Source organism: Poecilia reticulata, chromosome 8, assembly GCF_904066995.2.
Source record: "Poecilia reticulata chromosome 8, P_reticulata-male-v2, whole genome shotgun sequence".
NCBI classification, from domain to species: Eukaryota; Metazoa; Chordata; class Actinopteri; order Cyprinodontiformes; family Poeciliidae; genus Poecilia; species Poecilia reticulata.
This window is the reverse complement of record NC_088837.1, coordinates 7,078,865-7,103,299: the sequence shown is the minus strand read 5'-3', so window position 1 is coordinate 7,103,299 and position 24,435 is coordinate 7,078,865. Positions and strand designations below refer to the sequence as shown.

Genomic DNA, 24,435 nt, shown 5'->3' with positions numbered 1-24,435 from the left:
TTTCCTCTGCTGCTCTGTACTACAGCGGAGCCCATTCACAGCCAGGCAGTGACGTAGAGAGTGGGCGGGGCAACAGGCGGCTGACCTTTCACCTGCAAGGATGAGTTCAAGTGAGAAAGTAAACAAACAAAGGAGAGAGGATTATATTATATTATATTATATTATATTATATTATATTATATTATATTATATTATATTATATTATATTATATTATATTATATTATATTGCATTACATTATATGATAGAATAGTATGATGTGTTATATTATTCTACATTATATAATAGCATGATCTTCTATGTTATATTATTATTCCTTACATTCTAAATGCAAAATGTAAAGAATATAAAGATTTTCTTCTCTGAAAGGTTTTAGTTTGTAGATGTTCAAAACTGTAATCTGAGGCAAGTGTAGAAATGTTAAATTTAGTTTCAATAAAGGTTCAGCATTTTTCCATGTTTTGTGCATAAAGACTCTCTGTGTATTTTGCTAGATTTTTTAAATGACTTTTTAAACCTTTACAAACTGGTTGATATTTATCCTGTTTTTTTTCTGTTCTTGAATTTCTTCAGACAGAGGGTATCATGTGTTGCTTTTTGAGATATTTTAGCCTATTTCACATTGTCAGCGTGTTGCGCTAAAGAGTTAGAGTTATGTTTTTATACCTCTCAATGTGAGATGTATTCAGATTATTCTAACTGTAAAGCTGTTCGCTCAAGTCAGACAGAAATCAAAATGATCAATACTGCTTTCTTCTTCTCTGTGGATATCGTTTTAACAAGTAAAGTGCAGCTTCAGTACGGTAAAAAAATATGTCTGTTTTAGAAACTTCAAAAATAATATATAGATCAATTTAAGTTTGTATAAACGCGGTCACGTGACGTTTCTTGACCCAGAGCTCAGCTAATTGTGCTTCTACACTGACCCCTAGTGTTTTAAATTTGAAATTACTTCAGATCACAATGTCACTGTGTGAATTTTTCGTACTTCTTTTTTCCTTTAGTTACAAACCAAAAAGTTAAACAGGACAAAAGTCTGATTTATGTGGACAATATCTAAATTAATTCTGTGCACTGACTATTCAGGTTGTTTCTTTATATGGCATCAGCATAAACTGTGTTCTCTGATAGATTTCATTCTTATAGTTCTAAGGTTTTCAATATTTTTCCCTTAAAATTATCAAATTTTCCACTCCCAATATTCTTTCTAGCTCTTAATTTGCTCTTTGTAGCTGAGTCCATTTAATACATTTTAATTACCTAATTAATAAGCAAACCCAGAAGAAAGAGTAAATCCAATCCAATCATACAGACAGATTCCAAGTCAGTAAAACTCTTTCTAAATTGTTTGTCGTTGCACCAAACAGAGAAGTTTATTATTCAAACTGGATAAAGAGTTTATTCAAGAAAACCCAGCAGATGGCATCGATTGACTAAGCTGTAACTTTCACTATCCCTGAATGAGGATGTGGCAACACTGAGGTATCACTTGAGTCGTTTACTTTGCAGCAATCCCTCATACACACAGTAAGCAACAAGCTGAAAGGAAAACTCTGCTTTCACTGGAAGAAACATCTATCAGAATCCGGCTCACATTCAAAATATCGACATTCGCAAATAGTTAAAGCTAAAAGATTCTTCCCAATTTTTTTTTGTGTCAAAAGTGAAACTTATGAGTGATTCCTGATTCGACTCTCAGGTTTAAGATGTATGTAGTGGGAGTAAGTAATCCTGTGGATCAACGGGTCGGAGATTCTGTCTGGTTCTAAAAAGAAACTTATTTCATTGAGGAAGGAGACATTGTTCCTAATAACTTTGAAACTCGAGGTAGCCTTCATATTTGTTTCCATGAAGCCAAAATAAATGATTAGCAAAAAGTCAATATCAATTCAATGATGGTACATGACGTGATCATGTACTAAATTTGAATGTTCTGCTTTTTATCAGCTTTTAGTTTACTGTGTCAATAGATTAACTAGAAAACTCATTTATATTGAGTAAATGCATTTGATGAATTTATATTAAACAATAGGTTTGTGCTGCTTTTGCTAACCCACCGATGGATTTTAATGGATTTATTTGGCATTTATTCATCTTTCGCTTTTAGTAGCATTTCGAGCCACATCTGGAAACCTCTCTGTTGCTGCGAGATGAATAAATGTAACAAATGCATAATGGAAAACTCTTCTGACTCCTTGTCTCGTACCGATGGGAACACCACAAAATTGTCCAGCTGCTGAACAACCCAGGCACTCTGTTATTTCCTTTGCCGTGTTGAAACAGCTGGAAAGCCTCTTCATGTGGAAATGTAAAGGTGCTAAATGGTCGTTGTCCCCAATCCAGCCGTGTCACCTGAGCGTCATCCGTCTGTTCGCTCGAGATGTTTACGACTCTGGAAGGTGGCAACCGGACAGGAAGGTGTGTGTGATGTGGAGGGAAGGTGGAAGAGGAGCCTAAATGTGTTTGCTTGTTTTATTGCTTTAGTGACAGGATTACGCAGCCTGGATCATGTGGACTGTAGCAGTGGCTGATTTGTTTTATAGAAGGAGGAACACAAGACATGCATTCAATCCTGTCGCTCATTAACTTTTGAAAATTAGCAACAGCATGACAGACCAAACCAGGTTCAGGCAACAGATGGGACAGACTGCAAGAGATAATAATAATAATAATAATAATAATAATAATAATAATAATAATAATAATAATAATAATAATAATAATAATAAAGCTTAAATTAAGAGTCAGACTAGACTGAAAACAGAAAGAAGTAATAATATAATAACCTCATATTTTCAGGCCCTTTCATGCATTTTTCTAAATTTCAACCTAGGAAATGTATGCATTTACTAGCGTTAAGTTGTTAGTTTTCACTATTTGTCTTCCCTTATCAATAATAGGGGAGTTAGATGTACTTAAAAACTGTCCACCTACCCTCACAGTTTTACTTTAACAATGAATGAAAAATTAAGGTCTTGGACTTTTCACTTTAGCTGTAATTTGTTCTGTGCGCTTGTGAAAAATAAAAAATAAAAATCTGATCCCACCCTGAACCCGATGTCAACATGTCTCTGCAGGACTCCCCTGCAGTACTGTTTCAATTAAAAGAAACATGTTTTCTCACCACTTCTTTGATTCATTTTGTCCAGCTGTCGACTTTAAGTCTGTGTCCATGTCCAACCAGAGCCAGGTATTGTGTAGTTGGTGCTTTTAATCAGTTTTCAGTTAAATTAATTCAGTCCAACTCTATAACAGTCACAAAATGTCACCAAAATCACTCTGTCCCTCTAAAATCTTTCAGAAAATTGTAAAAGTGTATTGAATTGTATTGTTTGCTGAACATTGCAATATATATCGTATCATGAGCAGAATATTGTGTATCGTATAGTGAGATTATTGTATCAATACAGCCCTAGCTGTTGTTGTCTTCCATCTGTTTAAAGCTCAGTGACATGGAAAGAGTAACCCACACAGATAAATATTTATCAATGAAATGCTCAAAAAATAGGTCAGGTTGCCATCAGTTGGAGCCACTCCAACCATTCCACATGGTGAAATTCAGTGCAGATGGAGCAAATGCTTGGTGTAACATGAGATTATTTGTGTTTTTAAATTAGCCTCTACATAAATTATATTTAAAATATAAATCCACTCATGACGTAGCATACAGAAATGGAATTAGGTCAAACTGAAAATCATGGCGACACAAACCTCATAATCTTAAATGGGACACCATTCATATGAGCTACAGAAACAGTCTCCTCAGTTATGGCCGAAGTGTTGCCATATAAACCATGAGTGCGATTAGAGAGCATATAAACATGCAAATGATGTTTTTGAACACAAAGACCTTGATCTGTTTCCACACACGACTTTAGAAAAGACCAACATTTCGACTCCATGCTGTTAAAGTCAGAGGTCTTCTACAACATGAGCACTAATTCGATTTGCGTATCCGACTGGGTAAGGGACGGGCTTTTTCAAAATGTGGTGACAATGGTTTACGAGCAGCCTTTTATTGTCTAAATCCACCTTGATTTTATAACCAACAATATTTATCTGCTTGGCTTTATGGGCCTCTGGTGACCTTTGCCCCTTCACCACCATAAAAGGCTTCCTCCGCTTCTTAAAGGAAAAAAAGGGGGGGCATTGTGTTAGAAAGCAGACAAACAGGCAATGTTTACAATATTTTGTTATACTTTTTAGAAATGCTCTTTTTGTTTATCCTGTAGAGGATTTCTGCATTAATACACACATTAAGATCACGTAGTATTTTTAAGACACAATTCAAACATTGATTTTCTTTTAGGCTGGTGATTTTTCTTAACTGTGGGATGTTTGTCTGGATGGAGTGTGGGAGTTTTTTCCACTTTTCCCTCCCTCTCAGCCGTGCACTGATTGTCACTTTGTAGTTGTTCATTAACTAATATACGACAGACAGACTCGCCTCCATCAACTGATCTTAGACTCCAGCTGAAGAAACACCAGGCGCTCAGGCGGAAACACTTTATCTCTACAATCTTGGTATTATTTTTGCTCTCCGAAAACGTTGAAGTGTCAACATCTTCAAGAAAAGCTTGTTTTCTTCTCTTATCTTTATGTCGGATTGTAAATCAGGAGAATTTCTGCTTCGTCACCTTCTCACTTCTGTTTTTGGATCTTAAAGGACACAGAGGCTCAGCTCCGACACGTTTAAAGGCCTTCAGTTCACCCGAACCGGCTCGTATTTATTTATTTATTAACTAATTTTGACACTCAAAAGCTGGAAGAGGCGCGGATTTGTGAGGACTTGAGGAAAATCTCCCGGATCAATCATGCGCAGCTGGGACTGTTTACTGTACCTGGGAGTGCTGGGAGCGTTGGGACTTATGGCGTCTGGCCACACAATGCTGGACGACTGCTTGGCATCAAACCGTAAATACAAAATGAACGTCGTTGTTCTGGAGGACAACAACTACGAGTGGAGTCGGCCGTTTGTGCAGAAGGCCGTGGAGCAAGCTATCGAGAAGGACCGGCAGAAGAACATCGGTAATGGTAGGGTGCTCAGGAAACCCCGAACAAACTGGTTTCCATTAGCTTACAAAACAGCCTAAAACCAAGAACTTTGACATATTTATTAATTATTTGATAAATAACAGTTAGTCATTTGATATGAGATGGAATTGATCCACAAACTGTTAAACATGACAGTGTACAATCAAAATGGTTGATAATGAATTTGGTGTTTTTTAGCATTTCGCTGAATTGTAGAGACTCACCTTCCCTCTGCTTTGCCAAGTGATCCAAAAGATTAGCAAACATTTAAAAACCTATTTTATTTTTCTAACTTTTCTGCTCGAAATTTTTTTATTTTATTTAATTTTCATCATTTATAATAAATAATATCTCAACAAGATTTAACTTACACATGTCCATCAAAATGCATGCGATCTTCCTGCTTTGGTTTTTGTGTAAAATATATTGAATAAAAGAAAGAAAATGTAAAAAAAAAGAGTATTTTCATGTAATCTCCAAGTATTTTTATCTATTTAAGATTATTTAATCATTTACAAAGGTTAGTTTCAGTAAATACATTTTAAAAATGATTAGAACAAGAAAATGTAGATAAAAATTAGGATCCATGCATAAAGCGGTGGAGATGAAAACACACGAAAGATTTAAAAATCGGTTAAATTTTTCTACCCACACTAATTCATTTTGTAAAAACTTCAGTCAAATTGTCCAGATAAATTTCTATCTCTATTTTTTGTGCTTTTAAAGCGATTAATCGTATCTGCTCAGCTTATTTTATAACCAAACATTGTATGTCCTCATGAGTCGCGTTGCTGTAACTAAATGGGAACTTTACATGGATCTGAATCAAGTATTTAATCCCATAACTATTCAGATTTGCCAAGTTCCAACCCTTGTTTTATTTCTTTCTCTTATGTTTTTCACACATGTAAGTCCACACCATTAATTTGTCACATTTTCATGCAATTGAAGGAGCTCAACTTAGTGTAGTGTAAGTTTAAGTACAAAATACACATTTACTGATCATCAGATTTGTGACAAGTTGGAATAATGCTACCAAAAGGGGAAGGATTGCAGGGATTACATCACATCTTTAACTCACATATTCATGTATTTGTTCACTGATTAATTCTGTTCAGGGTAGCAGAGCACCTGAAACTTTTCCCAGAATTCACTGGTTAAACGGATCAGCCCACGACTGCATGCCGCACCTGCACCGAGAGCAAACAAATGTAGCACTTATTGCATTTTATTACATCTTCTGATGAACTGAAATGCTCCAGCAAGCAAAGACCGGATGAAATCGACTCACCAATACGTTCCGTGTAAACGTACAACCAGTGTGAAGTTTAATAACGCGAGATTTTGGAGAGGATACAAAGAGCAGCAGCAGCTGATCGGTCCACAATTACACGCAGAAAGGAGACATCATCTGACCAAATTGATTTGTAGATCAATTTTGTATTGATCTACAAAATTTATTTGTAGATCAATAAATTTTGTAGATCAATTTATTGATCTACAAAATTCGACAAAGATGACGCCATGCAGGCGACAGCCCACAAAAACTTCGCTTGTATTTAAAGCAGTGAATACATTTTTGCAGCATCCGATGGGGTTTGTAATCATCTGAACGCTGTTAATTATAAGACACACCAACTTGATTCAACAATCCCAGAAACATGAACTAAACAGAAACAAACAAACATGAATATGTAAAAAATAAAAAAAATAAAAAATCCAAACCACATTAGTACGCTGGTGTCCTCGTTTCATTACCGTCCCAACATAACGGCCTAAGTCAGCTGTTTATCAAACAAGTTTCTTATAATGTTGAGCGTTTTCTTTGTCGATAACGGCTAATCAGTGGCATACTTTCCGAGAGAAACTACAGGCAAATAGTTTATCTCTGGGTGGTAAAAGTCGGTCTAATCTAATCTTTAATAACCCCGGGAGATCGATCAAAGAAATGTAATATTAATATGTCTTATCTGTTTTGCATGACTTCAAGACCTGGACCTCGTTTTGACGGCCAACTACAACGGGTTCAACACCACCGTGTACAACCGGCAGGGCTGCGGCAGCAGCACCTGCGAAGGAGTGGCGATACTCAAGAGGCTGGTTGTGAGTTTGGTCAAATGTGTTCAGAGGACGTTCACTTTTTTATTTTTTTTGTATTTTTTTTTTAATGCACTTGTTAGGGTTCAGTTATTCCCAAGTCGGTGAGGTGGAAGCGTCAGACCGCTGACACATGTTTTATTTGGAGACCGTCAATAGTGACAGGATCCGAACCACAGGTTCCCCTTTTGAGTTTTAATTTTATTACGGCGAGATTAGCTTTTGGCTGTATATCTGCCGCCGCTGCCAGAGCAAACCGCTGCCGTGGCGCTCGTAGTGCGCAAAGATCAGCGTCCTGCTCACAGCGCAGCCGCATGGCGCAGGATCTGGAAGCTCAATAAAACGACCTGCTTCCTTCACAACCGATTCAGATTTCCAATGAAATCTGGATATTTGAGAGTTCAGGGGGAAGAAAAAGTCGCTGTTTTATGCCACGAGTCTATTTCAGATTTGGTGTTTTAAGTTGTTGGATTGATTTTCATGTAGGTTCTTTGAAACCACCAGAAATAAAGACATGACGGCAAACTCCATGTCTTACATTGCAACAAAAAGACCTGTGGCAGCACTGTTAATATGAAACTATGCCTTTTTTATGTGTAGATGAAGATAGAGGTCATGTTTATCAGAAACGTTTTAGAAAATAATAATTCATGTAGCTTCTCTATTTTTTTGTGGCAAACTACAAACTGCCTGCTTGTTGTAATTTGCATGCAGAAAACAGTCCAACCTATAGAGAGCAAACTGCAACACAAAAATATCAGCAAATCTTTAGGATTTTTTTTTCACATCTCATACAAATTGTCTTTGTATTTTATTGGGATTTTTTGTGAAAGATCAGCAAAAAACGGAAAAGTCAGAGAAACGTGATACCAGGGTTGGGCGAGATGGACGTAAGGCTTTATCACAATATTTGGCAATAATAAGACGTTTTTTGAGGCACAGTAACTGCATGGCACAGCAGTCATATCCCATAAATATAAATACTTAAAATCAATCCTATTTGTAAAGTGCTTCATTAGGACACCAGTAACATCAAGACATTTGACTTCTTTCACTAAAAAGCCACAATAATGGCATTTAATCACATTATCAGATTTATTTATCTTTCTTGATTATTTTGTTTTGTCTTAATTCAAGTTCGCTAAGATATCAATTAGAAACTAGATCAAAAATGTTTGGTAAGATTTAGTGAAACTTTGAGTTTTTTTTTTTAAGGGAGTGAATAATCAATGATGCTGATCGACAGACTTTCAAACCCATTTGTGATCAATATTCAACCACTTTGTGCTGCATTGTGTTGCAGCGCAGCAATGAAGTCGGATGCATCATGCTGGGACCTTCATGTACTTTCGCCACCTTCCAGTTAGTGGAGTAAGTGTCACTAAAAGTTTTCTCTGACCAAACACACCTTCTCAGTCCACTTTAACTCTCACCCTCTTCCACAGCGAGGAGATCGGCTTGACCCTCAGCATTCCCATCATCTCTGCTGGGAGCTTCGGCCTCTCCTGCGACTACAAGCCCAAACTGACGCGCACCTTGCCTCCGGCTCGAAAAATCATCGATCTGTTCCTGAACTTCAAGACCGAGGAGCTGAGATTTAAACCCGAGTGGGAGAAATTCTACGTGTACAAAAAACAAGTGAACAATGCGACCGAAGACTGCTTCTGGTGAGCCGCTGGGAGTTGAACCCGACTTCACTTTTATCCTGTTCTCCCTCATCTTCGGTTTTCTGCTTTTCCAAACAGGTACATCAACGCTCTGGAGGCGCCGTCCGCGAGATTCGCTTCGCAAACTCAGAGGGTGATGGTTCGGGAAAAGAGGGACCTGCAGCGCATCTTGAAGACTTCAAATCGCCACAGCAACAGTGAGTTTTTAAAATGTTTTTTATTATTATTTTAACAATGTTAATCTACCATTAAACATAAAAAGCTAAAACAAAGGGAAAAGTTTTGAAAATGTTAAGTTATTTTTTTTCCACCGGCACAGTCTGAGCTGAACCATTTTCTTGTAAAATTTGTGAGAATAACTTTTTCTTTATTTTATTTTATTTTATTTTATTTTATTTTATTTTATTTTATTTTATTTTATTTTATTTTATTTTATTTTATTTGAGAGGGAATTTGCTGCATTGTTCTTGGCAGGCAGGTGAATAAGTAGTTTGTGAACAATCACTAAAAATAACAACAAAAACTCAAAAAGTGCTGCTGCAAAGTTCTCAGACAGGCAACAGTTAAATTAATACTGTTGGAAGTCAGAACCAAATATTGATTTTCATCACACAGTATAATCAAATAAATTGGGAAAGTTCTTATTTTTTGGATGCAATTTTTTTTGCCACATTATAACGTCATTTTTCTATTTTAAAACTTACTGCCATCCATTTTTTCTCTCTACTGCTTTCTTGAAGGCCCAAAATCAATATGGCCGCCATGCTCGTGGCCACAGTTTTTAAACTTTTTGTCTGACACACTGAAAGAAAAAAAAATCCCTTTTTCTTTCAGTTATTATTTTATGTGGCGGCCCTGAAGAAATTTCCTTAATAAAGGAGGATGTGGACCAGATTCACCCAGACACCTTGTTCATTCTTCTTGATCTTTTTAAGTAAGCTCACTCTGAATTTCACTTTTTGCTTCAATTAGAAAATTTTTAAACATTGGGGGAGAGGAGCAAGACATTTCCCCCGGTGTGTCACCTTTCTCTTCTCAATCTAGCCCTGAATATCACGTCAACGAAACGTCCCACGAATTGATGGAAGACGTCCTGGTCGTCACTCTGCCGCCGAGGAACTACAGCTACTACTCAAACTCCTCGTACAACGACACGGTGAGCGGATGTCCAACAAAGACCAGACAGTGAGACCTGTTTGAAAATATTGTCGATAAGTTAGATTTTTTTTAAATTTCGTCTTTCGTTGCAGATAAATGACTACGTGGCTGGATATCATGACGGAGCTCTGCTCTTTGGACAAGTGCTCAGAGATCGGTTGATGAGCAGTGAGGCCGGCAGGAAGTCTGAAGTCGTGAATTACAACCCGTTTGCAAACGTGACTATCGAGGGTGAGCACGGCAGGAGATCGGACGTCAGACATTAAATCAAAAAGTGACAATTAACATCAAGTATTTGGGGGAAAAAAAGTATTTTCTTTATTGCTGTGACTTAGTATTAATTTTCATTCCGCCATATTGAGAGCATAAAAAAGCATCTGAAGCAGATTTAAGTGCTGACTTTGACTAGGCCATTCCAGAGGCTATTTTTGTTTATTTTTAAACTGCTCAGAGGTGTGCCATGTTTATTGCAGCTTAATAATGTATGTTTATGTGTTGTTGTTGTTGTTGTTGTTGTTGTTGACGCAGGTCTAGCGGGACACGTTGTGCTCGATGAGCACGGAGACAGAGACGTGAACTTCTCCTTTATTTACACGTCAGTGAAAACCGGGAAGGTGAGCTCAGGGTTGGTTTACCAGCCAGCGCAGACAAAACAAACAGGAACACATGTTTTCATCTCTGGTTTCTTGTTTCACACAGTATGAAACTCTGCTAGTGTTCGATTCATCACAAAACAGGACCATTGAAACACACCCCAACCCGGCTCTGGGCTGGAAAGGCCAACTTCCTGACGATGAACCTGAAAATCCAGAAGGTAAATAAGTGTTTAAGTATCTATAGCAAATATCTGAGCTCACTTGAAATAAGACAAATAATATTTCAGCAAGATACAGGAGCTTGTTTGAAGCCATATTCTTTATATTGATGAAAAAGTTCTAGTTTGCTGATAACAAGGCATTTTTCTCATCTTCTAAATGAAATTTACTTGTATTTTACTGTCCTCTGGTTCCACGTGTACTGAGACATTTGCTCTAGAAATGTTTTGCAGCGTTTTTGCAGAGTAGGTTTGTTTCACATCTGCAACCTGGAAATAAAATAGTTTCCGCTCTTCGTGTTAGACTCATATAAGATTCTGATAAACACTTGATTCTCAGCTGTTTTAGATGGTGAAGGTGAACTCTTGAATTTATCTTGATCGCTGTTAGCTGGAAACCCCCAAAGAGAATGACTTGTATCACTGCAGACACTAACTACTAATACTTAGTCCTGACAGCCCCAAATACAAAAATAAACGTAGTAAGTCAAAGTCTTTATTATTGTACCATCTTGACACAATGTTTTATCTGATTTGTCAATCTAAAACAAAATGTAAACTTTTTAACGGAGCGATGATAAACAGATTCTTTAAAACTCTGGACATTAAATCAAGAAGTGGTTCAACAATGCCCACTTATGCAACCAGATCAGTTATTTATTTTCCCTTTTCCTTTTTCTATAATGTGCTTTCCAACCTGAATCGTACAGGAGAAACGTAAAATCACATTAAGAAAAGTTGGAAATGATTTCTGATGGTCTCATTTAACATGAAAACGTTTCAGTGCCGCTGTATGACATCATACTGCAGGATTATTTCAGCAGCTGTAAAGATCTGCGTTTTATTTAACTAATGTGTGTTTTTCTTCAGACTTGGGTACACAGGACGTGATCGTGATCGTTTTGGGTGTCAGCGTTGTCGTGGTGACCGCCATCGCTCTCATCTTCTACAGGTAAACGCCGGAAACGTTTCACGTCTGTAAACGCAAACGCCTCCCGCTCTCCTTTCTTGGAGCCTCTCTGAGCGACTACAGAGATAAACTACAAAAAAAATAAATAAATAAAAAGAAGACATTTTGTGACTGTACTTGACTAAACCCACTGTTTGTCTGTGAACGCTGCCAGGCAGAACAGGAAGGAGCGTCTGATGCAGAAGAAGTGGTCCCACATGAGTCCGCACCTGATTGGTCCTCTCGATGAGAAGGAAGTCTCTCTGAAGGTCAGGACTGTCGTCCAGTAACAAACTGAACCTCTAAGCTGGCAGCGATGATTATAAAATAAACAAAGCCAAGTGAAAAGTGACACCAGGAATTTTTATCACTTACAACAAGGCCGTTCCAGGCTTTTCCGGGGCCCTAAGCAGATTTTCGTTTGGGCCCCTCCTCCCAAACTAGATGCTTCATCATTCCTACTGCATTGCTGTTACATAGCTGCCATCATTAGCATAATTTGTAATTAGCTTGCATCATGTCGGTGTTACTATGGCTACTGATTTTAGCCTTACAGGAGTAACAAACTAAAGAAAAATGTTTCTTTATGTTGAAATGCAGAGAGGTATTTAAGTGTGTCGTATTGTGTTAACTATTTGAAAGTAACATCAGCTGATAAATGCTAAGTTTACAGTAAACAATAGAACAAGTTTGATATCTTATAATCTCCTAAAAGTGGCAGAAGAACAGGAAGAGATTAGCTGTTATTTTGTGTCACAACAACAATAATAATCCTTATTGTGTAACATGTATTTAGTGTGTATTACATGTGCGTTTAGGGGACCCAAAGATGACCTATTGCTGCAGCCATCTGTCCGTCCATCCGTCCATTTGCATTAGTAAAATCATTTTTCTGTAGTGATCCATATTCAAAAAATCGCGTTAATCTCTTACCTGTAACCAAATTAAGTTCGTCAAGCTTCATTTATTTACATTTGCTTAACATGATGACTTATTAAACTTAATATATTTACTTGGACACATTTAATAAAATTATAACAAATTAATCATATTTTTTTAAAATTGGATCACATGTTTTTCTTTTTCAGAGTTCTGTAGAATGGTTCAGATAAAATTCATGTGTGAGAATGGTCCAGTCAAAGTTCAGACCCTAATCCAACTGACTTGAATGGGTGAACAGTGGTTTACGTAGTTCGTTTTTCTTTCTCGGTGGGTGTTCATCTATGAATGAATGTGGGAATCCTTTCATAATAATCTGTCAGTTTAAAAATCGTTGTTTGTTGTTTTTGGGAACAGATCGACGATGATAAGAGGAAGGACAGCACTTACTTCAGGCAGCGAGGCTGCTACGACAAGAAGGTAATTTTATTCCTGCCTCCAGGAATTCGTAACTGGATTGCAAACTAATAGTGACACATGTTTGTTTAAAATCCTTCCCAGCCTGTGATCCTGAAAGAGCTGAAGAATGCAGGAGATTTCACCGAGGAGCAGAAAATTGAGCTCAACACTGTGAGCTCCTTTGAGTTTTGTTCATACGTTTCTACTAAAACACACAGTACAGATACACATCTATGCTACATATTCTGATCTTTCATGCGTTTGTGTTGCAGCTGCTGCGGATCGATTATTACAACCTGACCAAGTTCTACGGCACAGTGAAGTTCGAGTACGGCGTCTTCGGAGTGTTTGAGCTCTGCCAGCGGGGATCCCTCAGGGTAAGATCAGATCTCTGGTTTCGCCTTTTTCTGAGTTTTTTTTTTTAATTACTTTATGAATTCTTTTGTTGTATTTCAAAAACACATCAGTGCCATTCCTGGTGCTCAGCAAAACTGGATGAAAAGACGGATTTTAAGTTTATAAAACGTGTAGAATTCCTTCAAATAAATAATTTTTTAAAATTGTTATTGTAGTGACATGTTCTCACACTGATTTAGATTAGACTGCCCTGTAATTTGAGCATTTATTTGGTGAGAAAAAAAGTCCATATTAAGAAATAATTATTTTTAATAACATAACGCCCTGAAGGTAAAAGAGAGTAGTGCAAAGTATTAACAGCTGTTTTTGATGTGTCATTTTGGAATATCAGAATAGAATAACAATGTAATTATTGTCCATTATTCATGTGCAAACTGACAGAAAAAAAGAACTAAAGAAGATAATATTGAGCAACGTTTTACACTGATGTAATTTGTCAGTACACAAATAAAATCTGATTTGTTTTGACTGATAGGATAATATGTAAGCTCACAACTTTTATCTTAAAGTTCTAGTTATGCGAGTCTAGAGTTCAGAGTCTAGACGGCCACATGAATATGTTCGGCGGGCCAGATTTGGCCCCCGGGCCGCGAGTTTAACACCTGTGCTGAGTAGGACGAACATGAAACCACACAGTCATTAAAAGCAGACTGAAGGAAATGTGCAAAATGTGTTTGTGAATCGAAACAACAAAAGACCTTTTTAAAAGAGTAAGGAAACATTTTATTTTACTTTAGAGCATAATCTCATATTAGAACATTCTGGAAAAAAAACCCCAACAACTTTAAGTTCTAATCTAAATTTATTTTATGGATCTTTTACCCAGGATGCCATTAAATGTGGCCAGTACTGTTCATGTTTGGCGCAGCCAGGAATGAAAGTTTGTCCTACTTTTGACGCTGCCTAGAATCAGCAGCTAAAACCATTTCTGTCCACGTTGCTCTGATCTCACTTCCTGGGATACTGACACACATCCTGTTACTCTGTGGCCTAATTTCCACGCCGCCCCTAATAATCTTACTGCCTTCTTTATGATTTATGACACTCTGTGTGCAGAGCGCTAATGGTGTGTGCGTGAATGCACACTGAGGTTTACACACACACACACACACACACGCACGCACGCAGAGTGTCTATTAAGTGTTCCAGTTTTTTCCCTTCACCTAGCAGAGGCTGTGAGCTGACAGATAAAAGCCATAAAACATAAACTTTGTCTCCACTTGTTTATTTATTTATTTCCCCTCTTGCAGTACATCCTCAGTGACAGGATATCCTACCCAGACGAGACCTTCATGGACATGGAGTTTAAAATATCTGTCATGTACGACATCGCGAAGGTAACATTAATACTATCTGGTGTCATGTTGAAAATATTAGTTTCGGATGTCTGCAATGTGACATTTACTCAACAAATGAGATGATGCTGCACCTTCAACTGTTTTCAGCATTAATTTAAAATGAAGTATTTTAAGAATATTAACACAACGCGACATCTTGAAGGATATACTATAAAACTTTGTTTTTTACATTTTGTCTCATTTTAGCCACAAACTTCAATGTTTCTAATTGGAATTTTATGTGAATCACAAAAGTGGTGAAGCAACTTCATCCAGGTTCCTGTGCATCAACTCTGACGAAAAGCCTCCCCACAGCATGATGCTGCCAACACCATGTTTGTTTGTAGGGATGTTAAAGGTGATCTGTTTTAGTATTGTTGACTAAATTACGCACAAGTGGACTCAAATTTCAAATTAGGCGACTTTTAAAGGAATTGGTTGCTCTGGGTTTTATTTAGTGGTATCAGAGTTGATAGAACTGAATAAAATGCATCTTTCAGGTTTTATTTTGAACTTTTTAAACTCTTATAATTTCACACTACTTTATGTTGGGTCTGTCGCATAAAATCCAGCTAAAACAACTGAGGTTTGTGGTTCCTAATGCAGCGAAATGTGAACAAAAATGTATTCATTCTTGTTGCGGAGCTCTGTAAAACATCTAATCTTTTTCACCCCCGTCCTTACAGGGCATGTCGTATCTGCACTCCAGCAGCATTCCAGTCCACGGTCGCCTCAAGTCCACCAACTGCGTGGTCGACAACCGCATGGTTGTCAAGATCACAGACTTTGGCTGCCACACCATCCTGATGCCCGGCAGAGGTGATTGTTGCCCTCTGACCCTTCATCCTAAACCTGAGAGTACTGGTCACTCAGCCTCTCTCCGTCGCTGCCTTTCAGATCTTTGGACGGCTCCGGAGCATCTCCGCAAAGACGGCGTGTCGCAGAAAGGCGACGTCTACAGCTACGGCATCATCGCACACGAGATCGTTCTGAGGCAAACGCCGTTCTACACCCGCTCCTGCTTTAACACCACAGGCACGTCGCCGCTCAAACGCTCCGCTTGTTCATTTCAGTTAAAAGATTTACTTTAGCTTGTTTCTCTGTGTGTGTGACTGAACTCCTATTAGTATTTACGCTCCTCTTCTGTAATCTCTCAGAAAAACTGCACAGAATTCAGTATCCCAGAGGAAACGGCTTCTTCAGACCGGACCTCTACTTTGAGGGAATATCAGACAGAGAAATTGAGGTAAACATCACATTAATAACACCAAGCTGTTATTTCAAAGTAGAGTGATTATCCATAGCTTGACAAAACTATGAATACAACTTTAATTTGTTAAAATTACATTATTTGGATTTCATAATATAGACCAAAACAAATTAGTGGATAATTACAACGTTTTTCTTTTTTTTTTTTATTCAAATAATGACATTTGTTGAATGAATCTGATCAAAATGAATCTCATCTAAAAGTAGCCTTTAAAGAACAACTATTTATACTTTAGTGAGACTTTATTGACTAGCTAAGTGACATTTCAAGACATTTAGTTCCAATGTATTTTATTTAAGGCTGTCAAAGTAAAGTAAACCAATCCACTTAATAATTATTGGTCTGTCTTACTTATAAAACCACAATGAAATACACAGAGGGGTTTGTGGTTGTAACGTGACAAAGAGTAAAACGTTCAAGGAGTATCTATAATCTTGCCTTGCACTGTAAATGTTATGAAAATAGCCTGCGTTTATCAGCTCCAGCTGAATAAATGACCCGTTATTCTTCCTCCTGTGTGCTTGTGAACGCAGCTCTACATGCTGATAAAGAGCTGCTGGGATGAAGACCCTGAGCGAAGGCCAGACTTCAAGAGGATCGAGTTAACGCTGGGGAAGATCTTCAGGTACGTCGACACGTCTTTACATCATTTTAAAAACATTAAATATGGCTGAAGGTGATGTTCCAAGGTCAATTTTTTACTTTGCTTTTATTTTCACAGTAACTTGCACAACCAGGCCACGGAGACGTACATGGACAACCTGATCCGCCGGCTACAGATGTACTCCAGGACTCTGGAATGTTTGGTGGAGGAGAGAACAGCTCTGTACAAAGCCGAGAGGGACCGAGCGGATCGCCTCAACTTCATGCTGCTACCTGGGTACGGTCATTTACTGAAAAACCCTGGAACTAAAGCAGAGCAGGTCCAAAGCTGGAAAAATGATTTCTGCAACTTTTCCTTTGTTTTATGACGCCTGGACACAAAATAAAGTAGCCATATTCTCTCCTAAAACTAAATATATCCACATAGTATTACTACTGACTGTGTCTTTATTGACTGGTGACATGAACTCACACATGCAGAGAGTCTACAGGCTACAAATCTTCACATACGAGTTGAAAATGATAAGTTCCTCTCCGTGTGTTTGGCTAGTCCTGTGGTGCGCTCGCTAAAGGAGACGGGAAGAGTGGAGCCCGAGCTGTTTGAGGAGGTCACCATCTATTTCAGCGACATAGTGGGCTTCACCACCCTGTGCCACTACAGCACCCCCATGGAGGTGGTGGACATGCTGAACGAGATCTACAAGAACTTTGACAGCATCCTGGATCACCATGACGTCTACAAGGTAGCTCAGTGCAACAGCAGAGGGGTGGGAGCGATACGATTCTACGGTTTACGTTTCTGCCTGGTGTATCAGTAATCCCAAATTTGTGGAGTGATACGGTCAAGATTGAAAAAAGCCTGATTTATTTTTCTAGCTTGTTGTGTTACTTGAGTGAATGTTTCCCTTTGGTCTCAGGTTGAGACAATAGGAGATGCCTACATGGTAGCGTCAGGGTTACCCAAGCGAAATGGCGACAGACATGCGGTGGACATCGCCCACATGGCCCTCGACCTTCTGTCGTTTGTTGGGACTTTTGAGTTGCAGCACCTGCCGGGGATTCCTCTGTGGATTCGTATTGGAGTGCATTCAGGTACCAAACACTCCTGATTCTTCTAACTACCTACAAACGCATCAATAAATATCAATACACTTGAAACATGATTTAATCTAGTTGCTGTGTGCAGCTTAGTGGCACAAATCAAGTGTTTTGTGCCGCTTTACAAATAGGAATGTTTCTCAAGAACATCATGCGTTTGTTGGGTTGTAATTGCTGCACCATGCAGTCTCGGCCTACGGTTACCTAAAAAAGTTCCATAAATATTGTGATTAAACTTTTAAGTCCATGTTGCTCATCCCTGATCTACATCCAGGTCCGTGTGCAGCCGGCGTGGTCGGAAACAAGATGCCTCGCTACTGTCTCTTTGGAGACACGGTGAACACGGCGTCTCGCATGGAGTCCACAGGCCTGCGTAAGGCGAAACACACACGAGAAAACATCCAGATAAAAACTTTTAGAAAGAAGCAGATCTCTACATCTGACAAGCGGTTTCCACTTTCTCCTCCAGCTCTGAGGATTCATGCCAGCCAGTCCACAATCAACATCCTACGGAGGACAGACTGCCAGTTTGAGTTTGAAAAAAGAGGAGAGACGTACCTGAAGGTGAGATGATTCTTTTTTACCGTCTTAAATCCTCACATGTACCAAATCCTCACATGTACCAAACGTTGCATATAAACTTGGTGTTTGTCTGTGTTTTCCTGACTCTAAGGGTAAAGGCAAGGAGATGACCTACTGGCTAACAGGCGTAACAGGAAGAACCTACAATCTGCCCACACCACCGACGGCGTGAGTCGAGCCTCTACTATGTTTATGCCAAACATTCAGATACGTACGAAGGTCATGATGATTATCTGTCCGTGTTTGTCTCAGGGAGAACTTCCAGAGGCTCCAGCAGGACCTGGCAGACATGATCGTGTCCAGCCTGGAGAAGCACCGAGCCGGAAGAGAGGGCTTTGAGAAGAGGAAGACCTTGTCCACCAGAGTCCGCTGTAGAGACACCAACAACAGCCTGAGGAAGGACAGCCCGCCGGAGTACTTCCACCTGGCCGTCACCGACAACCCCAGCACGTTCCTGTGACGGAGCGCAGAGGAGACTTCTGGGAAAGACTTTGTTAAGCCCAGCGTTTGGGACTGAACGCCTGTTGGGACCGTTCTGCTGAGTCAGAGTGACTGTGCCGAAGCAGCAGGTGGATTAACGGTGACGTCATCTCTGTGATCTCTGCCCAGGTCACAGTCCTTCAAGGTTGAGAGAGCGGCAGGTTCTCGTGGCTATTACAGTAAGACCTTCAAGCACTGGGATATATTTCACTCCACAGAATGCACCTGTCAAACTGATTTGTACAAAGTTTTGCAGTCTTCATTTTATCTTCTGAGCCAATACTTTGCACTCGATTCATAAAATAATTATTATCTAGACTTTAGCTTGAGCTTTGTGTAATCTGAAACTAAAGTCATTTTTCTGCAAGAAAAAGAGATGAGACGAAAGACGAGGGGGAAACGGTAGTTTTTTGTTCACTTTTAAAGTGTTCTTACTTTTTGTTGCCTGCAGGATTCATTGCAAAGTATGACAAATTATTTACCGTGTAAATAAGATTTATTTGCTGCGAACGACAGTGGATCTGCATTCTCTTGCTAATTTAGTAGCTACTCTTGCAGAAGTCGAAGTTCTATATGTAAATGTCTGACTGGAACTAAATGATGTTATGATAAAAACTCAGAACAACTAAAAACTCACCATCTGCAATACAGCATAAAGGAATTTCTCAAACAAAATTCTCTTGAATGCTACAAAGATGGCCACCGGGTGGGTTTTTATCGTTGCAGCTGTCGCCAGGTTTATCTTATAAAACGCCAAGTGAGCACACGTCCATTGTTTTCTGTCTTGGCACATCGATGCCACCTTGTTTTTAAAACATCTGATATGTTTTTTGTGATGATTTTTATTTTGCGTTTTACTAAATAAAAATTTTCAGTGTGGCTCAAAAATTGAAGCATTTTGTGTTTTATGTATGCAGTGTTTTTTTTTAACTGTATATTCTGTACAAATTGCTGCAGTTTCAAGACACAGAAAACATTTTACAACCCTTGTAGAAATATAGAAAGTGATATGTAATTCAGATCATATCCAAAAACTCAAAAAAATATTGAGAATAACAGGTATTTAACCATGAATGACACATGTTTACCCTTCAATAACTTGGGGAAAACTAAACAGCATCCTGGAGTTCTTGTTTTTTGTCCAGGAATGAAAAACAGCTTTACGTTGATCTATACTGAAAACATTATAAGTAGACAGAAACACAGATTCACCTCACACAACTCTACACAGTTTTGGCAGTGACTAACGCCGTGCCTCCCAGCTCGGTGGCAGGAAGTGGGACTCTGTGGTCGTCCCTGCAAACGCCGAAGCCGTCCTCACATTTTGGGTTGGGCTGGTGCATCGGGCGACAGGAGCCATCCGAGACTCCCTGAATGTCCTGACCGTTTTTCTCTGGTGGTGGCGCGTGAAATTCGACTGCTGGTTCTGTTTTCTTCAGAACCTCCTGGACCGAATCGTCTGCAACACCTGGATAAAAATAAATATGGAGAATTCGTACAGTTTCATGTCTCTCGTGTAGGTTTTACTTCATGGTTTTACTCCGTAGTTCTCTGCTCAACTTCTTATGACGTTTTGTGCATGTTGTGGGAAAACAATCCCTCAGCATGATGCTGCCACTGCCAAGTTTCACTATGGGTGACGTATGCTGGCAGCAACTGAAACTGACAGCAACTGAAACCGTCCTAAAAGCTAAATTGTTGTCCCTTATGACAAGGTACTAAACTTTTTCTGTGTCCAGGTTTACGCTGTTGTCATGGCAACATGCTCCTCCAGAAATGCCACAGGCATCTTGGCTGCGTCTCAGAAGAAGGCAGTCTTCGTATGGGCTGTCAAGGTTAGGTGGACGGCCATGTTTTTGTAAGTTTGTAGATTTTTTTTAACATTTATTTTTAGATTTTTCATTAAGAAAAAAAAAACCATTTAGATACAAGACGACACCAACGTTCCATACCAACCAGAGGTTCATCATATGAACATCCAACAAGGATAAGAACAACCAAAACCATCTGTGATTTATAAAAACAAAATATCCAGGTGTACTCACTGAGATCTGATATCTTTCATTATAGCAACAGTAGCATAACGGTACGCTGAATGATAACCTGTTAACATATTCAATGTTCTGCAGTACTTTTCCACTTTTAACTGTATAAAACAGTGGCTTTTACAGGATGAGTGAATACAACTGATGCTGGACTCTCGTCAGTATTGTCTGTATTCCCTAAAAAGAACCAAATATTTCTGATTCTTATTTGAGATCAAGACTTTTAACTTTAAATAAATCACTCTAAACACGCCCCTCGCCTCGGCCAATCGTCCGAACAAAGTTGCGTTTCACATCAGCTAAACGAGGTAATGCGTTTATCTGCATTCCTGTTTTTCTCGTGTGCAGAGGAACAAATAGAAAACCTATTCAGCGGGAACAAAACGAAACTGTCGTGACTGGAGCCTCCTCTGCCCGCTTTTAAGTTGTTTCCAGATTATTAAATTAAGCCCGCAATCATATTGCCATATTTATAACACGAAGCACCAAACCTTCCTGGCGGGTTTGGACTCTGAGGGCTGCTGCAGCTGCTGATCTCTGCTCACATGGGAGACGCTGCAGCTGCTTTCGTCAGCAAGGATATGCAGATTTTAACTGACTTTCTGCGCACTGTACTCTTTACATTCTTTACTTCACTTTGCACAACACTGACAATCTTGACAATCTTACCAAGTATTTTTGGTCTACTTTCTACTGCAAATGTCTCAGCAAACTTTAAATAAGGCAAACAAACTTAAAAGTAACTTTTCAGCAAGATATAGGAGCTTGTTTTAAAGTAATTATTCCTTTATATTGATTAAAAACGTACTAGTTCCACTGGCAGATTACTTCACTTATAAGACATTATTTCCATGATATAAGACAAAGAATAGTGGTACTATACCTTTTCCAGCAATATAAAGTAATTATTAACTTAAAACAAGCTAATATGTCTTTCTGAAAAGTTATTTGTAAGCAGAGGTAGGTAGAGTACCCCAAATATGTACTCAAGTATGAGTACTTCAACATATTTTTACTCTAGTAAAAGTAGCCGTTCAATAAAGAGTAAAAAAGTATTTTGGTAAAAATGCTACTTAATTACTGAGTAACTGATCAAAACATCAGTCATTTAATATTTAAAAATGACATCGTCAGGAAGACCGGAATGCAAACTTATGTAGAAATGGTGGTATTTTAAAGACCAAAATGAAAATAATTCATATAAATAAAAAAATAACAAAATTAGGCAAAAATAAATATATTTCCACCTAAATTTCTTTCAATATAGAACTTATGAAACTTTAAGAAAAACTGCAGAGTTTCTGTGTCTGGTTAGTTTTTAGTTAAAATAAGCTTGTTTTTCGCTCAGTTACTCACAGTGGATAGAGAATCCAGAACATTTACTCCAGTTAAAGTAGCAATACTTCATAACAAAATTACCCAAGTAAAAGTAAATAGTACAGCATAGTAAAGATACTCCTAAAGTTATGTAATTTTTCTTTTTTTTTGTTAAAGTTACTGAATTAAATGTAGTTACTAAACCAATTAACCTAACAGTCATGTTTTTGGAGGAAGCCGGAGTACCCGGAGAAAACCCACGCATGCACAGGGAGAACATGCAAACTCCATGCAGAAAGACCGGGGCCGGGAATCAAACCCAGAACCTTCTTGCTGCAAGCCAACAGCTCTTCCAACTGTGCATCCCTTTTTAAGTAATATTCAAATTTATTGCATATGATTGAAAATAATTACTAAAGTAATTATTTAATTTAAGGTAAAAATACAGCAGAGTAATTCTAAATATATATATTTTTTATATATAGGCTATATATAAATGTATAGAAACACTACAGGAGTAATTTTACTTAACTTGATAAGTTGAACAAATCAATAACAGTAGTTGTTCCAGTTTCATTTTTACCAAAAACTAAATGCTCACATATTAATAAAAAAATGTTTAAATTAATGAATAAATGTATTTTTATATAGTTTCCCCTCCTATGTTGGTGTACTATTGTGGAGGCAGTTTTTATTTGCCCTGCCCCACCAACAGATGCGAGCTGAAACCAGAATAGACGGTGAGGCAGCAGTGAAGACCCAAGAGACGCCTGAGGAGGAGAGAATAGAAACGGTGGAGTTTCTACTGTGAGGAGCGTCACACTTCATCACCTGCCTGCTGCCATCTTGTTTCCTCAAGAAGACTCTCAGAGGCCCACCTCCCCGCCTCACTGAGAAAGTCATTTAAAAAAGTGTGGTGCCTGCTTGATAACGAATATATTTCATTATCAAGGTCTTCAATTGACAGCTTTGTTGCCAGACGCCATTTCTGAGTAGAATTTATTTCTACTACCTTAAAAAGTTATTTTACTTTTTTTTATTATTTTTCAGCTCATTATGTAAAAACAACAATGACACAAACGGTTGTAGCATTTGAGCCTACCGTCGTTTTTGCGGGCTTTGCTCTGCCGTCTGAATATGACAAACCAAATGGTCAGAGCCAAGATGGCGCCCAGAGTCACCAGAATCACGCAGATCCATAGAGTCTGACCCAGAAGCAACACGTTCGGCGGACCGGTCGACTTGGCGGGGCTGACTTTGGTTAAGAGCGGGTCCACGACGGTCAGGACGGGCTCTGAGGAGAAAACAGTGGATTTAACTCTAACCCCAAAGAGGAAGGTAGGCTGCCGTCAACCCAGTCGGGGGTCGGGTGTCTCTCACCTGTTGGGGGGTGAAGCTTTCGGGTCGGTATCGCCCCCATCTTGATGCAGGTCCTGAGGAGATTGTCCCACGTCATCCCCTCAAGGCAGTTCTTCTTCTCGGCCATGGCTGCAGAGAGCTGCTGCTCTCTCCTCCTGTGAAATTGTGTTTGCGACAAAAAAAAATGACAAAAAGAGTTTATAAAAAGAAAGATGCGGAGGGGAGATGTGATGGGAGGATTAGTGAAATGAAGGTAGGAAGCACCGGGTTTCAGTTCCCCCTTTTGATGGGAAAGAGTGAATCACTTCATGTGTCCCTGGAGGGCAGAGAGACAGCGTGCTGTTAAATATACATGAACGTTTCCCCCGTGAGTTAGATATAAAAGTGTGAACTGAAGTTAACGTGTTTTTTTTATTCATATACTTAAGGTTAATTACAGTTAATTGCGTCCCAAAATGGCTGCTTTTAATAAGACTGCCTTCTCGTTCGTGAGGAATCATTGGAATAGTTTGCCAAATGATATAACACGTTTTAGTTTTTAAGTGTTTACACAGCTGGCAAAAATCTTAAATAAGCAGATTTGTGTGTTTTATTGATGAAGGCAAATAAATTGTTTAGTGAATTGTCTGTTCGGTTTCTGTAGTTCGGTTTGTCACGATAGCAAATTTTGCTGCACGATAAATTGTCCCAGATGTTATTGCGATAAACGATGATATTGTTTTGAGATCATTTTCATTAAATATAATGGTAATGGGCATAATAATACAAGAACACAGTCTCAAACATCAATACACTTTAAATTCTAATGGCACTGGGAGACATTTTAAATATCCAAAATATAAAAACAAAACAGAAACAAAATCAATTATTA

At 38.6% G+C, this 24,435-nt stretch overlaps 2 protein-coding genes across 4 annotated transcripts; one reads left to right on the top strand and one right to left on the bottom strand.

Annotated features, from left to right (window-relative positions):
• The first annotated feature begins 16 nt into the window (after positions 1-16).
• Positions 17-19,689, top strand: gucy2ca (guanylate cyclase 2Ca). Of its 3 annotated transcripts, none has more exons than XM_081609744.1 (27): positions 17-118; positions 7,024-7,136; positions 8,434-8,501; positions 8,576-8,797; positions 8,876-8,994; positions 9,632-9,731; positions 9,842-9,953; positions 10,048-10,186; positions 10,484-10,569; positions 10,655-10,769; positions 11,640-11,721; positions 11,894-11,987; positions 13,015-13,077; positions 13,159-13,227; positions 13,329-13,433; positions 14,724-14,810; positions 15,497-15,629; positions 15,708-15,845; positions 15,968-16,056; positions 16,614-16,705; positions 16,802-16,960; positions 17,234-17,426; positions 17,601-17,775; positions 18,056-18,154; positions 18,251-18,345; positions 18,455-18,531; positions 18,616-19,685. In XM_081609744.1, the coding sequence occupies exons 3-27, from the start codon at positions 8,458-8,460 to the stop codon at positions 18,821-18,823; spliced, it is 2,895 nt and encodes a 964-aa protein (XP_081465870.1). In that variant the 5' UTR covers positions 17-118; positions 7,024-7,136; positions 8,434-8,457; the 3' UTR covers positions 18,824-19,685. The 3 variants fall into 3 exon arrangements, with proteins under 3 accessions (XP_081465870.1, XP_008413775.2, XP_008413773.2); XM_008415553.3 differs by lacking the exon at positions 17-118 and adding an exon at positions 238-5,027 and having other exon boundaries at positions 18,616-19,689; XM_008415551.3 differs by lacking the exon at positions 17-118 and adding an exon at positions 238-5,033 and having other exon boundaries at positions 18,616-19,689.
• On the bottom strand, positions 19,668-24,123 carry LOC145552471 (uncharacterized). The gene is made up of 3 exons (XM_081609750.1): positions 23,586-24,123; positions 23,308-23,499; positions 19,668-20,311 (listed from the first exon to the last, which is right to left on the bottom strand). Exons 1-3 carry the CDS (start codon positions 23,689-23,691, stop codon positions 20,067-20,069), a joined length of 543 nt encoding a protein of 180 aa, XP_081465876.1. The 5' UTR covers positions 23,692-24,123; the 3' UTR covers positions 19,668-20,066.
• Positions 24,124-24,435: the final 312 nt, after the last annotated feature.